This window comes from Garra rufa, chromosome 11, assembly GCF_049309525.1.
Source record: "Garra rufa chromosome 11, GarRuf1.0, whole genome shotgun sequence".
NCBI lineage: Eukaryota > Metazoa > Chordata > Actinopteri > Cypriniformes > Cyprinidae > Garra > Garra rufa.
The window spans coordinates 14,349,581-14,364,351 of record NC_133371.1 but is presented as its reverse complement, the minus strand read 5'-3'; the positions used below and the strand labels follow the sequence as shown (position 1 = coordinate 14,364,351).

The window sequence follows — 14,771 nt, the reverse complement described above, 5'->3', positions numbered from 1 at the left end:
TTAAATCTGACTACAGGGGGACTATCAGTTCTTAAAAAAGCTTAATAGATAATCACAAAACCACTATGTTTATGTCAATACCTAGATCTTCTGCAAGCATCTTTTCTCTTGCTTCTTGTAGACTTCGTCCAACGGAGCAACAAGCTGAAGCACCTTGGGCACAATACTGGTAAAGCCATCCCTGAAGTGCCGGCTTAAACTGACAGTCGATGAATGCATTCGGTCAGCTTCATCACACAACTGAAAATTTACAAAAAGATAAAGTTAATCGTTTAAATTACCTAAAAATACTTCAAAACAATCAAATCAGACATTTTAATATTCTTTCATTGCCATTTCCCTTTAGTAATATACAAATATTTCTAAGATTGAATGCACAAATATTTGTTTACCTGAAGGTTTAGAAAATTACAATGTTTCTACAAATTTTTTTTTAACTGTAAATTATCATTATAGCATACTGTTTATTTATATCGACATTCAACATTCATTTTAAGCTAATAACTGATTTAGAATCTGTGATATCACTGACCCCTGAGGATGTTCATCTCTCTTATCTTCCCTGGCTCAAATTTGTAATTTTGTTAATATTTTAATTAATTTCAATATTTATTAACATAATGATAAAAGCCAAAATATTAAATGTAATAAATGTATTTTGACTGAGTAAAATCTACTGACTTCAGCAATTTACTACTACTACATTGCTATCGGTGACAGTTTAAAAATGGGAGAATCCCTTGTTTTTGCCCGAAGTTTTCAAGCCGGTAACAGAAAAAGAATTAAAGATACCTTATTAGTCTTTCAAATTTTCTTTCTTATACCATTAATTCAGCCAAAAAGTTTAGTTTGGTCATTAATTATTCACCTTCATGTCGTTCCAAACCAGTAAGACTTCATCTTCGGAACACAATTTAAAATAATTTTGATGAAACTAACTCTAACTCTCCCAACTTTCCTTGTGTGCGCTGACTGGCCACCCTGCTTTTTAAAATATTGGCATCAGGCATTAAAAAAATCAATACGGTTAACCGCTAAACATAGGACAAATATAATACACAGAACTCAGTGTTATACTTACATTTCTGTAGTTGAAGTTTGTTGATAGGTTCTGCTGGCACTGGTACTAGTGTTACTGTTACCACCTCCATCTTGTGTACAAATTTGTTAAATCCACCTTATTTTCTAAAGGGAAAAAAATGCATAGTCTGTGTGAGCTTGAGGTTTTAACAGCAACAATAAAATCTCTTTTTCAATGGACATTCATCAGTATAAAAACATTGCTTTAATTCAGAAAAATACACAATAAGTTAGTACTTATACATTTCCAGAAAAAGGTACAATACTGTCACTGGAACAGTACCCTAAGGTACAAAAGCTAAAAGGTACCAATATGTACACTTAACGAACTAACAGAGAACTATACTTTTTTTAACTGAGAGTGTATTATTAAAAGCCAAATTATTTAAATTTGCAGCTCACAGACTAGAAACGTATTTCACGAGTTTTGATAAATAATGGTAACTTAAACCAATTTTACTTGCTGTCCTTGGAAGGGCTCGATACCGACGCCTCAATACGACATAACAAATAATTAGGACTCACGTTTATAACGTTAGTTAAATATGTAACGTTACCAAACAAAACTGATATAAATCAACACTGATAATATTCGTAATGTATATAATTCCAGAAAGACTAGGAGAGGCGTTAAAATAAAAGGCGTTCGCCCGCGTCCGGAGTGAACACGGGTAAGTTAACGTTAACGTAACGTTAACGTTAGAGTAGTAAGAACATTTTGGTAAACTGAATTTATAAATCTACGGTATAAGCAAGCACAAAACGCGATAGTCCTAAGCTGTTTCTATGGCCGTTTCACCGCTGTTTTGTCAGCGTCTCGTGCCATCTCTCAGTGGAGTATGAGTTAAGCGAAAAATTATATCTTAATTTCCGGCTAAATGATAAAAAACAATTGTAATAATAACAATAAGCTTAAAATGTAATGGCAATGCGTTGTTTTTGTCAGGTCAGTTTTCGAAGAAAGGTTTCCCTCACGCGTCAGGTAACGTTAACGTTAGGCCTGGCTACAGACGCAATGTCAAGTTAACATAAATCGAAAGGGAACCAACAGATTTTCACAGTACTTAAAATGAAACTTACCTCAAAATTTCTGTGCTTCGTCTTCAGTGACATGTATTCCAGGCAGCTTCTTTCCGTTTTTGAAGAAGATCCTCCGTACGTGCCTCCGTCGAATGATGTCCTGAATAACCGGCGTCATGCACAATTAGGGCTGGGAATCGATTCCAAAAAGAATCGATTCCTCGATTCCGAGGCATTGGGAATCGAGAGTCGATTCCAACGTTCGGAATCGATCCTCTCAAGGGGAATCGACTCCTCATTCAGAGCCGTTTTCAGTTCAGCAAAACTTACCTCTTAAACGGAAGGCTGCATTCCATGAAGGCTGCATATTTCGGCTGCAAGTCATCAAACGTCGATTGACGAAAATAAACGTAATAAAAATGACTCATTACTAAACTCGTCTGAGTTTAAGGATGCAGCCTTCAGTTTGAGAAGCACCCATTAATTTGTCTCTTGCTCGCTAATAGTTATTATAGTCTGAAACATTTCCACGAAAAGATTCGTTCGGATAGATCATTTAAATGAACCAGTTCAAAAAACGATTCAGATGTTATTTTACGGGAGAACTGGCTCGTGTTGTCCACAATTTTGAGCGCTGCACGACAGAATAGACCATGACGTGTCTTGATCTTATTTACATCTTAAATAAATGCTATTTTTAATCTTTCTATCAGCCAATGATAACTCTGAAAGAAAACGCAGAGAGCACGTCAGTGGCCGAGAGCGCATCTGATTGACAGCCACGCCACAAGCTCTTATATCATCCTGCATTTATTGCGAAATTATAGCTCTTATATCAGTGTTGTTGTTAAAGATCTGTTTATTTTGTTTCAGTGTATAGTTTGCTAATTTTGTCATTTTATACACGTCACGTCTTGTTTTATTCATGCAATAAATGCATGTCCACTGCTGAGCTGTGGGTTATGACCAATTTCCTGGGCAATGAATTACAATTTGAAATCAGTCAGAGCTACAGAAAAATAGTATATATATATATCTCTTCTTTTTTTTTACACAAATGAAGCTTCATATTATGAGAAGGTAACTTTATATGACCTTTACATCCTGCATTTATTGCGAAATTAGCTTCCTCCAATCTAAAAAACAAGAATCGAAAAAGAATCGAAACAACAGTGAGGAATCGATTCTGGAATCGAATCCAATCGATTCCAGAACCAGGAATCGGAATCGGAATCGATTCCAAAATTTTCGGAATCGAACAGCCCTATGCACAATCTCTTTTTCAAAATGCACAGCGCGGGCTACAATCCCATTGGACGACACGAAAAGGCTCGCTTCGAAAATATGTATTTGAACTGAGGCAAAGTAGTACACCATATAATGTTTAATAAACATTAAATAGTTTTGTCTACTTCATTGTGCTTTTGCTAAGTAATATTAATACGTGTATTTGTTTAACTCTACATTAAAAACAAAACTTAAAACAGCTCTTATATCAGTTTAAAATTACAATAAAAAAAAAAAAGCCTACTTTAATACATATGCTTTACGTTTAAAAGTTATTATCTTGATGGTCTGCATAATCACTAAAATGTAATTTGCGTGTGTACTGTTCAGAACTGGTCAGAAAGATGCAGGCTCTTGAACATATTTGGTTATTTTGTGCATCTCTTCCAAATAACCAACAACTCATGAAAATTATTATCTTGCTCTGTTTAATTTTGGGTCACTATTTCATAGACATCTGGCTTACTCCTTTGGTCACACAAGTGATTGTACCTTTCTTTGGGGATTAAATGGTACAAACGTGGACCCTCTGGCAGTTGGAAACATATCTGTACCTTTTTTACCCCTGAATGGTACATATGAGTACTCTAAGGTGCAACTATGACCCATCGAGGGTACAACTTCACCATTTGTACCCTAAGTGTCACAAATGGACCCCAACCGTACCCTTTTTTCTGACAGTGTAGCTTGGGATCAGGGGAAATGTAACATAAGCTCTTTGTAATGAGAGTTGGGAAGATAAGGAGATTAACGTATTCTGTGGCTAATAATCTGTGAAGTGAGAGAAAAGACATTAAGGTTATAACACCTTAGTTTTTTTACATTTTATTTTATTTATTTTTTCACTAAAATTATGTTGATGGACATAATTATGTTGAAAGACACAATGTTAAACAGTTAACACAAAAGGAATTTATTGCAGCTCTTGTAAAGAAAATAAAAATTAAAAACTGAAATAAAAACTGAATGTATGTCCTCACAAATACAAGATAATAGGAAATATCAATTTTAAGGTTTTATGGGATGTTGTGGAGCTGTGGATGTGTCCAAATGCTGTTGTATGTGTCCTGGTCTGAGTGTTCAAATATATGCAACTAATAAGATATTTCTTAAACCGTGTTCATTATTTATCATCTTCACTTCATCCCCTGCTTTCTGCTCTTTCTTTATTTGTCTGTCAGGCTGATAAAACACTTTTAGTCAATAAAGTTTTGGGTACAAGAGACAAATACACCATTACTGATTTTGGACATCAGACAAGACTTGCTGTTAACTGGTTTTGGTATCAGACAAATCGTTGCTAAATGCAATCTTCTGACCCCGTTCAAAAGTTTACATACATTTGATTCTTGTTACCTGAATGATCAACAGCTGTTTTTTTTTTTTTTTTGGGGGGTAGTTGTTCATGAGTTTACTGTTTGTCCTGAACACTCTAACTGCCTGCTGTTCTTCAGAAAAATCCTTCAGGTCCCACAAATTCTTTGGTTTTTCAGCATTTTTTTTTTATGTATTTGAACCCTTTCCAACAATGACTGTATGATTGTGATATCCATCTTTTCACACTGAAGACAACTGAGGGACTTACAAATGAGGACAATGGAAGCAATCAAAATCAACAAAAGAGAAATGATATGTAAGTGCTATGGCAATGCAGTACACATAGCTAGTTTTTTTTATAGAATAGAGAGTGCTAGAGTTAGAAGGTCAAATAAAGATGGAAGAGATGTGTTTTAGCCGATTCTTGAACATGGCTAAGCATATGCTACTATTACAGAAGGTTCAGACGCTCATTGATGCTTCAGAAGGAATCAATGCAGTAAGAGCAAGGGGTGAAAACTTTTTGAAATTTAAGATCAGGGTAAATTTAACTTATTTTGTCTTCTGAGAAACATGTATCTTCTGTAGCTTCTGAAGGGCAGTACTAATTGAAAACATTTACACCCCTGGCTCTTAATGCATCGTGTTTCCTTCTGAAGCATCAGTGAGCGTTTGAACCTTCTGTAATAGTTGCACACGAGTACCTCAGTTGTCCTCAGCGTGCAAAGATGGATCTCAAAATCATAGTCACTGTTGGAAAGAGTTCAACTTCAAATACACAAAAATGCTGAAAAAAACAAAGAATTTGTGGGACCTGAAACAGCAGGCAGTTTAACTGTCAAGGACAAACAAGGGACTCATAAACAACTATCACCAAAAAAAAAAAGCTGTGGATCATTTAGGTAACAACATAGTATTAAGAATCAAGTGTATTCGATCAGTACTGAATAAAAATATTACATGCATTTTGTATGATCCCTCTTATTTTGGTAAAATAACATTTTGCAAATTCTGCTAGGTGTATGTATACTTTTGATTTCAACTGTATATTAAAATCTTTGCTTAAATTAAGTTGATAATTTATGTCTTAATTTAACTCTTAAGTGGCATTTCTAGTCGGTTAAAGTTGTTAAAAAGTTAAATTGTGTGGAAAAATATGCATTTTTCTATCAAAACCTTTATTTAAAACCATGCTAAAATGACTAAAAAATACATACATGCTGTATAACCAAGGTTAATTATAAAAACATTCTCTCCTTGCTGGATCAATGATCATTACAGTTGTGTCATACATGTCCTCTTATAACACTGACAGACTATACACATGACTACTCTAATCTTTCTCTGAAGTGTCAGTTGTAATCAGGCTCTCTGCGCAGATGCTTGGCTGGAAGCACCAGGGCCTTTGTCTGTGACCACAAAATAATTCCTTCCTCTTTGAGTGATGGCTGACAATAGGGGAGTGACTGGACCTTCAGCCATGCCTGCCAAAAGAAAAATAAATACTTTATTGACTGCAGTGATGCAGAAAACAAGGCTGAGGGTCTGACTTGACTTTTTTCAAGTGAAAAGATTTCTGTCATCTCTCACCTGAAGCAACACAGTGGCGCAAGGAGTCTAGCAGACTGCTGCTTGAGAATCTGACCACCCCTCTGAAGAACTCCTCTCTGTCACTGAGGGTGTGGTTGCCATTTCCCCTGTACCTTGTCTCAAGCTAGGAGAAAATAGAGAATCGATGTATTAAAGTCCATGTATAAATGTCAAAAGTCTTGTTTAGGCTGTTTGTTTAGACTTGTTTGTTGTGGTTAATTGAAATGAAATATTTGTAATGTTCAACCTAAAGGTGGTTATGTGAGATAAGAGGTTTACATACTCACTCTATACACTGCTGTTTCTAACTTTGGTGAAGGACCATGTCCAAATGCCTCACAGGACATCTGATGTCTCATTTCTTCATGGTCACCGTGTTCCTTTCCAATACAGGGATCTGTAAAAAGACCAAAAAAGACCAACAGAAATACATATGTTACTTATAGTTAAAGGGATAGTTTACCCAAAAATGAAAATTCTATCATTAATTACTCACTCTTATGTCGTTCCAAACCTGTAAGACCTTTTGTTCATCTTTGGAAAAACAAATTAAGGTATTTTTGATGAAATCCAAGAGCTTTCTGACTTTTTTTTTTTAGGGTGAACGGTTTCTTTAAATTCAAGGATATATCGCATCTCTTCACTCACCGCTTTTACGATAGTAAATCATAGCACGGGGATCAATTTAAATAAGAATGTTTGCTAACTTAACAAAGAACACTGTTCTTCTGAAGTTCCATGAAGTTCAATGTGGGCAATCTACTATGAACACATTTTATTGCAGATTTAGAATAGGATTTAAATCTAATATCTGACAGGAATCATTTATTTTGGTTATAAACTTAATGCTAGTGTGCTTTTGATTTATGCCTTAGTTTGACGATCCTGTTAGAAGGTAAATCCTAAAGCTCACATTGCTTGTTTTGTAGCATTTAATTTCTTTGTGGAGAGGGACTGTCCGTATCTATCACCTCACATCAACTGATTTGATTCTTAAGTATGCAAGTTACACAAAAATAAAAACGTATACATACGGGATGGAAGGGCGTTTCTTTCCTGTAGGATCCTTGAGTGTGCATTTGGAAAAACCTATCAGTAAAAAATAATAAAATAAGTTATGCCATTTGCTTTGAAATGTTACCATGAAAAATAAAAAAACAACAAAATTCATTATAATATATATTATACACAAATTTCAACAATATTTTATTTCTCCAATATCTGCCCTCTATGCATTCTTGACATAGACACCTTTGTGATTAGACAACTCAAACCACATTAGGAACTAGTCAGGGTATGTCCACATTACAGAAAGGAGCGTGAACAACATAAATGGTCGTCTTTGGTGAACTAAATGTGAGTCAGTAAATAAGCAGGTGTGTTGTTACTAGGGCCGGGACTCGATTAAAAAAATTAATCTAATTAATTAAAGGCTTTGTAATTAATTAATCGAAATTAATCGCATTTTAATCGCATATAAATATTTGACCTGAGAATAGTGAGAAGTAAGTTTTTTCATATGGATTTTTAGTATACCATTGAAGAATGACTGAATACATAAGCTTAAGCAACAAAATATTGTTTATTTTTGTTCAACCTAGTCCAACAGACCAGTGCAATATTGCCATTAAGTGTAGCAATAGGATACAGTGTTTCCCCTAGGTTTCCATACTTTTTTTTCTCGGTACTTTACCCTACTTTGTGTAATAACGAAAACATTTATTTCAGTGAAAAAATAAGTCCAAAACTCTCTATTTTAACATTTTGAACAATAGGGCTTTACAATCTTTTGCTATTTTTTTTTTTAAAGAAATTCTTGTGTGTTTTAATTTTTCTCATAATCAAATGAAAGCATAAACATTTATTTATTTTTAATCAAATGAAAAATAAACCTTTTTAATTTTTGGCAAACAAACAAAGGTTTGCTGTTAAAATCAATAAATAATATTAATTTAACATTTAAATAATAATTGTAGTATTTTTTTCTACAATTAAGTGGTTAATCTTGTTGTTATATTTATTTTTTATCATATATATTGTTTTTTTGTCAATTATTTAAATAGGAATATTGTTCTGTTTCATGTTAAACCGTACTTTTATTTTGACAGGTTGCCGTGAAGTTTCTGTGTGTAAAGTATGATATGACGCTAGTTAGTATGCGTGTAGTAAAAAAAAAAAAAACACGTCTCCACCATTCATACATACAGATACAAACGGAACATGCAGGATTCATATTAAAACGGTCTTTTTGCATTTCTACGGAGCCCCTTACGTCACCTGTAGAAGAAAAATATTTAATCCGTGGGGACGGTTTTGCAATTCGTTCCCTCAGTTTATAAACCGTTCTCACGAATTCTTAAACTGTTCCCTCTGTTTAACAATTCGTGCCCACGGATTAACAAACCGTGCCCACGAATTTCCAATCCGTGTGCTCAGATTTTGTAAACCGTACCCTCGGATTTTGAATCCGTACCCACAAATTCATAATCCGTGCGCACGCTTTCGCAATCCGTTCCCACAGTTTGTAAACTGCTCTCACGGATTTGTGATTATGATAAGCTTTTCACCCAGAGTTAGATACATGCTGCACTATTAATGTTGTTATTATTAAATAAGGCCTATTATTACATTGCATTTAGTTTGAGAGCAAAGGAATGGCAACATAACCTGTACATTATTTGTTTTGTAGTGCTTTTTACCTTCTCCTCTTCAAAACTCGTTTTTTTTTTAAAATTCAGGTAATTTTATATTTTGAAAAATATTATATAAAACAAAGCCGTTTGAACAGCGCTCTTCACTTATTATTTTATGTTGGTACCATGACCGCACTTACAAAACAGGCTTCTTTTAAGCGTTTATTTTACATTAATAACCAATAGGATAAAACACATGGTGTTTTGGCAGCTAATCTATTGGTGATTAATATAAAATAAAGCTAAAAAATCTGTTTTGTCAGTGTTGCATATTCTCATATAGCCTACTGAGAAATAAAGTTTAATAAATGCAAAACAATGCATTCAGCACTTAAACAGGTGTCCTGGTTGAATTTGGGGGCGGGGCCACAAATCCGTGAGAGCAGTTTACAAACTGTGGGAACGGATTGCGAAAGCGTGCGCACAGATTATGAATTTGTGGGTACGGATTCAAAATTCGAGGGTACGGTTTACAAAATCTGAGCGCACGGATTGGAAATTCGTGGGCACGGTTTGTTAATCCGTGGGCACGAGTTGTTAAACCGAGGGAACAGTTTAAGAATTCGTGAGTACGGTTTATAAACTGAGGGAACGAATTGCAAAACCGTCCCCACGGATTAATTATTTTTCTTCTACAGGTGACGTAAGGGGCTCCGTACATTTCAGTTTTGACAGACACTAGTCCATACACTAGCGATTTGAATTAAGTGACAGACCAACTTTTGATTAATCAATCCAAAAATCGACGAATTTATGTGGCATTCCGCGCTATAGTAAATTCGGTTTTTATGAATGGAGTCCGCGATCCAGTCCGTGTTTTCACGGAGGAGACATTGTAAACGCGCCCCCCTAAGATAATGGTAGGGGAAACACTGGGATATTTAGAAATATACTAGCCTACATTTCAGAAATTCTGGTACCCTATAGGTAGGTAGACCTTCTGTAAAAGCATTGAGGTGATACTTGAGGCTCTATGTGCTAGTTGGTGCTCCAGTATAATCGGTCCGCCGAAACTCATCCAGTGAGAAACGTTCCGCGGTGCAAAATTAAGTGCGATTAAAATGCGTTAAAAAAAATTAACGCGTTATTTTTTTGTAATTAATTAATCTAAATTAACGCGTTAAAGTCCCGGCCCTAGTTGTTACCCATTTTCATTTTAAAATTCCATACTCAAATTTCCAAACCTCTAAGTAGATATTCAGACCATATTTAGTCAAAATGATTCATAGAGCATTATTTTCAGCTTTATATTTTGTTATATAGTACAGTCATCTGTAAATATTTTTATTTTTTTCAGGGTTTTTTCCATAGATTTTCTCGAAGTGACAACATACAGAGTCCCTAAAATAAAAAAATAAACCCCCCCACAAACTTTTACATGCACACTAGAGGATGGATATCCGAGCCGAGCCCGACGGTACCCGACGGAACCCGACGGGTCGGGCCGGGTTCGGACAGATATTTAGAAAGGATGCTCGGGTTCGGGTCGGGCTCGGTCACCTCAGCGCGATAGTGCGCCCGTGTTATAACGGCACTTTTTGCCCAGTGTGCACTGACGCTCTCATCTGTTGACATTTCCGAACGCTTTTTTTACAGTTGCTTAATAAAAGCGGGCTTTCCACACAAAAAAAGTGCATGTGTCATTAGTATGAGTGAAAAAAGAGATTTTAACTGTGTCGGGCTGGGATCGGGCTCGGAAATAAATATCTGAATGCTTGTCGGGCTCGGGTCGGGTTCGGTTACTGCTCTGTCGGACTCGGGCCGGGCTCGGACAGAAAAATGCGGCCCGATCCGCACTCTAATGCACACAAGATATTTTTGTGTCCTCAAGAACCTATTCACATGCGCATGGGAATTTTTTGCATGCTTTCGCAATAAAATTTCTAGTTTTATATAACCTATTTCCTTTGTGCATCACTGATATCTTACCATGAATAAAACGAGAGCATGGATGCACATTATTATTATTTTTTTTTTATGGTAGTACCTCTAATGTCCAATTTAACACATGCTCTGTGGCGGCGCAGAAACCATGACATGAAATAGGCTGATGCCATAAAATTTCATAAAGTTCAAGGGTCTATAAAAAAAGAGTTTAAATTTTGGCTTTTCGAAACACAAATATTGTTCCATACTCTGCTTTCTTTTTTCCATACTTTTCCAGACCTGGAAAATACTTAAATCAAATTCTATACTTTTTTCAAACACCGTAGGAACCCTGAACAGTGAACTTGGCTGCTACTAGCTAGGAGTTATCGATTATTTTCAAAACCGATTCAGTAATAAAAGAATTTAGAAGCATTTAAAGAAAGTTTTTTGTTTCTAAATCAGAGCCTTTGTTATAATTAATTTTGTTTACTTGATCTGTAATCGCTGGTATCGGCCCTGAAAAACACATATCGGTCTACCCCCAATAAAGTTAAGCACACATTTGGATTTGGCCTACAAGCTGCCACTTGAAGGCCCTGATGGGTTACCTGCTGATAACGTCTCAGAAGTAAGTCCCTCATTGCCGTGAGACTCCTGGTGCTCAGGTGGCCATCCTTTATAGAGCCATGCTTACTGGCTATTACTAACGCCTATGAATGAGAGTGAACACATAAACACAAAAATGAGACTTTACTTTTTTGTGTTGGGGAAAAAAAAAACACATTTCACTGATCATTATAAAATCTGTTGAGTAACATACCGCCTCAACATCTGATTATCCAGTATGAATTAAAACAAGTTCAAACAAACAAACATATATTACACCAAAGGAAGCATCAGAGTAGATCACCTGACAAAGAAATATCTTGTGTTTGGCCGTGAGGTTGGATATAAAGACATAGGAAGTGTGCAAGTGGTGCACAACATAAGTTGGCTTAAGGTGGTTGGGTTTGTGAAAGTTGTCCCCCCAAGCAATCCGAATCCATATAGCCTCATCCTCATGTTTCTTCATCTTAATAGAAATCTTAAAGACAAAAACACAAAAGACTTTAAATAAACTACTGAGTGATGTTATTTTGAACACTTAAAAGGATTACTCTACTTTCAGAATAAAAAATCCCTGAATATTTACTCACCCCCATGTCATCCAAGATATTCAATGTCTTTTTTTTTTCTCAGTCACAAAAAAGTTTGAGGAAAAAATTACAGGATTTGTCTTCATATAGTGGACTTCCATGGTGCTTAACAGATTGAAGGTTAAAAAGGCAGTTTCACTGCAGCTTCAAAGGGCTTTACAGGATCCTAGCTCGGGAACAAGGGTCTTATTTCCTCCAATTTCAAAATCATCCTACATCGCTGTTTAAACTTTTTTTGTCAAGGGTGTTTGACCCTCCTTGCACGTGCACTTTGTAAAAACTTCTGCAGTGATGTAGATCGAAGTTGGAGGAGAAAATGAGATGGGAGTTTGTCAACTTACCCTAACTGTCTTGAACCAGAGTGCACAGAATACACATTCGCATCGCAGAGCTAGACAAGACAAGCATATGAGGATAAAAAGTATATACTTTTTTTTTTTTTTTTTTAAATAACCAATGGATTTACTAGATAAGGATCAAGGACAAGGATCGCGCAGAGCCCTTTGAAGCTGCACTGAAACTGCATTTTTAACCTTCAATATATTGAGCACCATTGGAGAAAAATCCTGTAATGTATTCCTCAAAAAACGTAATTTCTTTGCGACTGAAGAAAGAAAGACATGAGCATCTTGGATGACATGGGGTGAGTAAATTATCAGGAAAATTTTTATTTTGAAAGTGGAATAATCCTTTAAACTGAACAAAGTTTAGTTGGATTTTAAAGCTTGAATGGCAAATGAAGTTGTGTTATTACATGCCGAATGACCCCATGCAAGTGTGCTTTAAACTGCTCTTTAAACTGTGTCAGCTCTACACAAACTGCATCATCTGTGGAGAAAACGAAAATGAACTGCTTCAGACAATGATTTAATTCTCTAGACAATTTAAAACAATTATACACTTAACATGTAACAAACTTTGCTCATTGTACATTTCTTCAAATCAATTTAACAATGAAATGCATAAACTTACCTTGTGCTTCAGTAAGCTGACATGCATGCCAGGTGCCTTGATCAGGATTTTCTATATGATCTAAAAAAAAAAATAAATAAAAAAAAAAGTCAAATTCAGGGGTCAGTCTAGATTTTACTTTTAAAGTACAATAAATGTTTGTTTAAATAGACTATTCCACATACAGATCATTTCCAAATTAGTGATGTGCTTCAGGTTAAGTCTGTTTTCCTACAACAGAGAAAGAAGGACAGATTAAAACAATCATTTTAGTTACTCTGAAGTGCATCTAAACGTATTGCCTGTCCCAAACCCCATTTTCTTATTTGAAAGAAATAAAGACTTAAAAGTCTGCTAAATAACAATTTACTATTACCATATCCTGGATAACAATCAACAATAACTTCTGCTCTCTTTGTTTAAACATAAAATACAGCTTTCATAAAATCTGGGTTTGGATTAGGTCATAGGAAAAAAAAAAAACTCTGGACCCAAACAGTATGGAAATCTAACGGTAGTATCTGTGGTAGTCTCCTATTTAATGCATATTACCTTACACATAACTGTTGAAAAACTTAATGGATGTATCTCACCTCACAGAAGCCGATGACATTTTCCACTATGATCCATTTGGGTCTTGTGTAATCCAGGGCACGCAGCTGATCTGCTGATAAACAATTCCATTTCTTCAAAAGAGTTTCTATATTTTTGTTCGGTATTTTCCGGATTATCCGATATAGAACATTTCTGGCTTGTGCGTCCATCGTACGGACGAAAGGGCTCTTCGCTAAAAAATTACATAAATTATCATCATATCTTTTGCGTTTCAGAAGTTCAAAACAAACCGCCAGAAATCAAACGGCGATCTGAACCGGAAGTTCCTGTCTAAAGCGGGCGGGGCGGGGCGGGCCATGACATAAAAGTCTTTCATATGCAACCAAACATTCATTCATGTATTCAGGTCCTGTCTAAATTATAGTATTTACTAAAGCGAATGTAATTGCGGATATTAAATACACGGATTAGTTTAGTCTGTTCACAATGTTTTGTTCAAAAAAGAAAACAGAAAACGCGCTTATGCGTTCAAACTACATTCCCCATCGTTCTTTGCGACACCACGCATCTAAAACACTAATCTAGTGCATTCTGTTGCTCTCTTTCTTTGTTGGTAAGTGTAAGAAACATAAAAGTGTATACAGAGTTCATATATTTTAATGCTCTCAATCGAAATTTTTATTATTAACATTATAAATTATTTTTTGTAATAATAGTATTTTTTTATTATTAATATTTTATTAGTATATTATTATTTTTTCAGTTACATTATACAGTAACTGTATTTATAAAAACAAAATATATAATTTTTATGAGGATTTTGAGGGATTTTGTCCGTCCGCAATGACATAAAAGTCTTTTACTTACTATTATTTGATTTGTCGACAAGGACGAGAACGAAGTGGTTGATTGGTTTTAACGATTGTAAATCAAAATACCTTTTCCGGTGTGGGGAACGCTGGAATCAACAATACAGTAGATGGCGGTAGTGTTCCAAAAGAACGATTCGCGATTGAACAAGAAGAAGACGTAGTAGGGGAACGCAATGCACCGTAAGAAGGCACCACATACTATATATAATGATTAGTTGTATAGTGTGGGTTTGAAACAGATTATTGCATTAAAAAGTAAATAACTCTCTTTAAGACCATCAAATAAAGATACGGACCTGAGCAAAATACTTTTCTGATTCACTGTAAACACCTGAAAGTCA

The 14,771-nt window shown here is 35.3% G+C and overlaps 1 protein-coding gene across 1 annotated transcript; it reads right to left on the bottom strand.

The window, feature by feature from the left end:
* Positions 1 to 5,824: 5,824 nt before the first annotated feature.
* cenpn (centromere protein N) lies at positions 5,825 to 13,857 on the bottom strand. The gene is made up of 10 exons (XM_073850945.1): positions 13,597 to 13,857; positions 13,189 to 13,234; positions 13,025 to 13,084; positions 12,807 to 12,880; positions 11,767 to 11,940; positions 11,465 to 11,566; positions 7,329 to 7,383; positions 6,582 to 6,691; positions 6,295 to 6,418; positions 5,825 to 6,188 (listed from the first exon to the last, which is right to left on the bottom strand). Exons 1-10 carry the CDS (start codon positions 13,765 to 13,767, stop codon positions 6,067 to 6,069), a joined length of 1,038 nt encoding a protein of 345 aa, XP_073707046.1. The 5' UTR covers positions 13,768 to 13,857; the 3' UTR covers positions 5,825 to 6,066.
* Between the last annotated feature and the right edge of the window lie 914 nt (positions 13,858 to 14,771).

Bases quoted from the DNA above. Each gene is read 5' to 3' on its own strand.
- cenpn (XM_073850945.1), bottom strand. From the start codon at position 13,767: ATGGACGCACAAGCCAGAAATGTTCTATATCGGATAATCCGGAAAATA. The intron at 11,941-12,806 runs GTAATAACACAA...TTTGTCTTTAAG, and splicing joins TGCATGGGGTCATTCGGCAT to ATTTCTATTAAGATGAAGAA. The intron at 7,384-11,464 runs GTAACCCATCAG...TTTTACTGATAG, and splicing joins TTCTGAGACGTTATCAGCAG to GTTTTTCCAAATGCACACTC.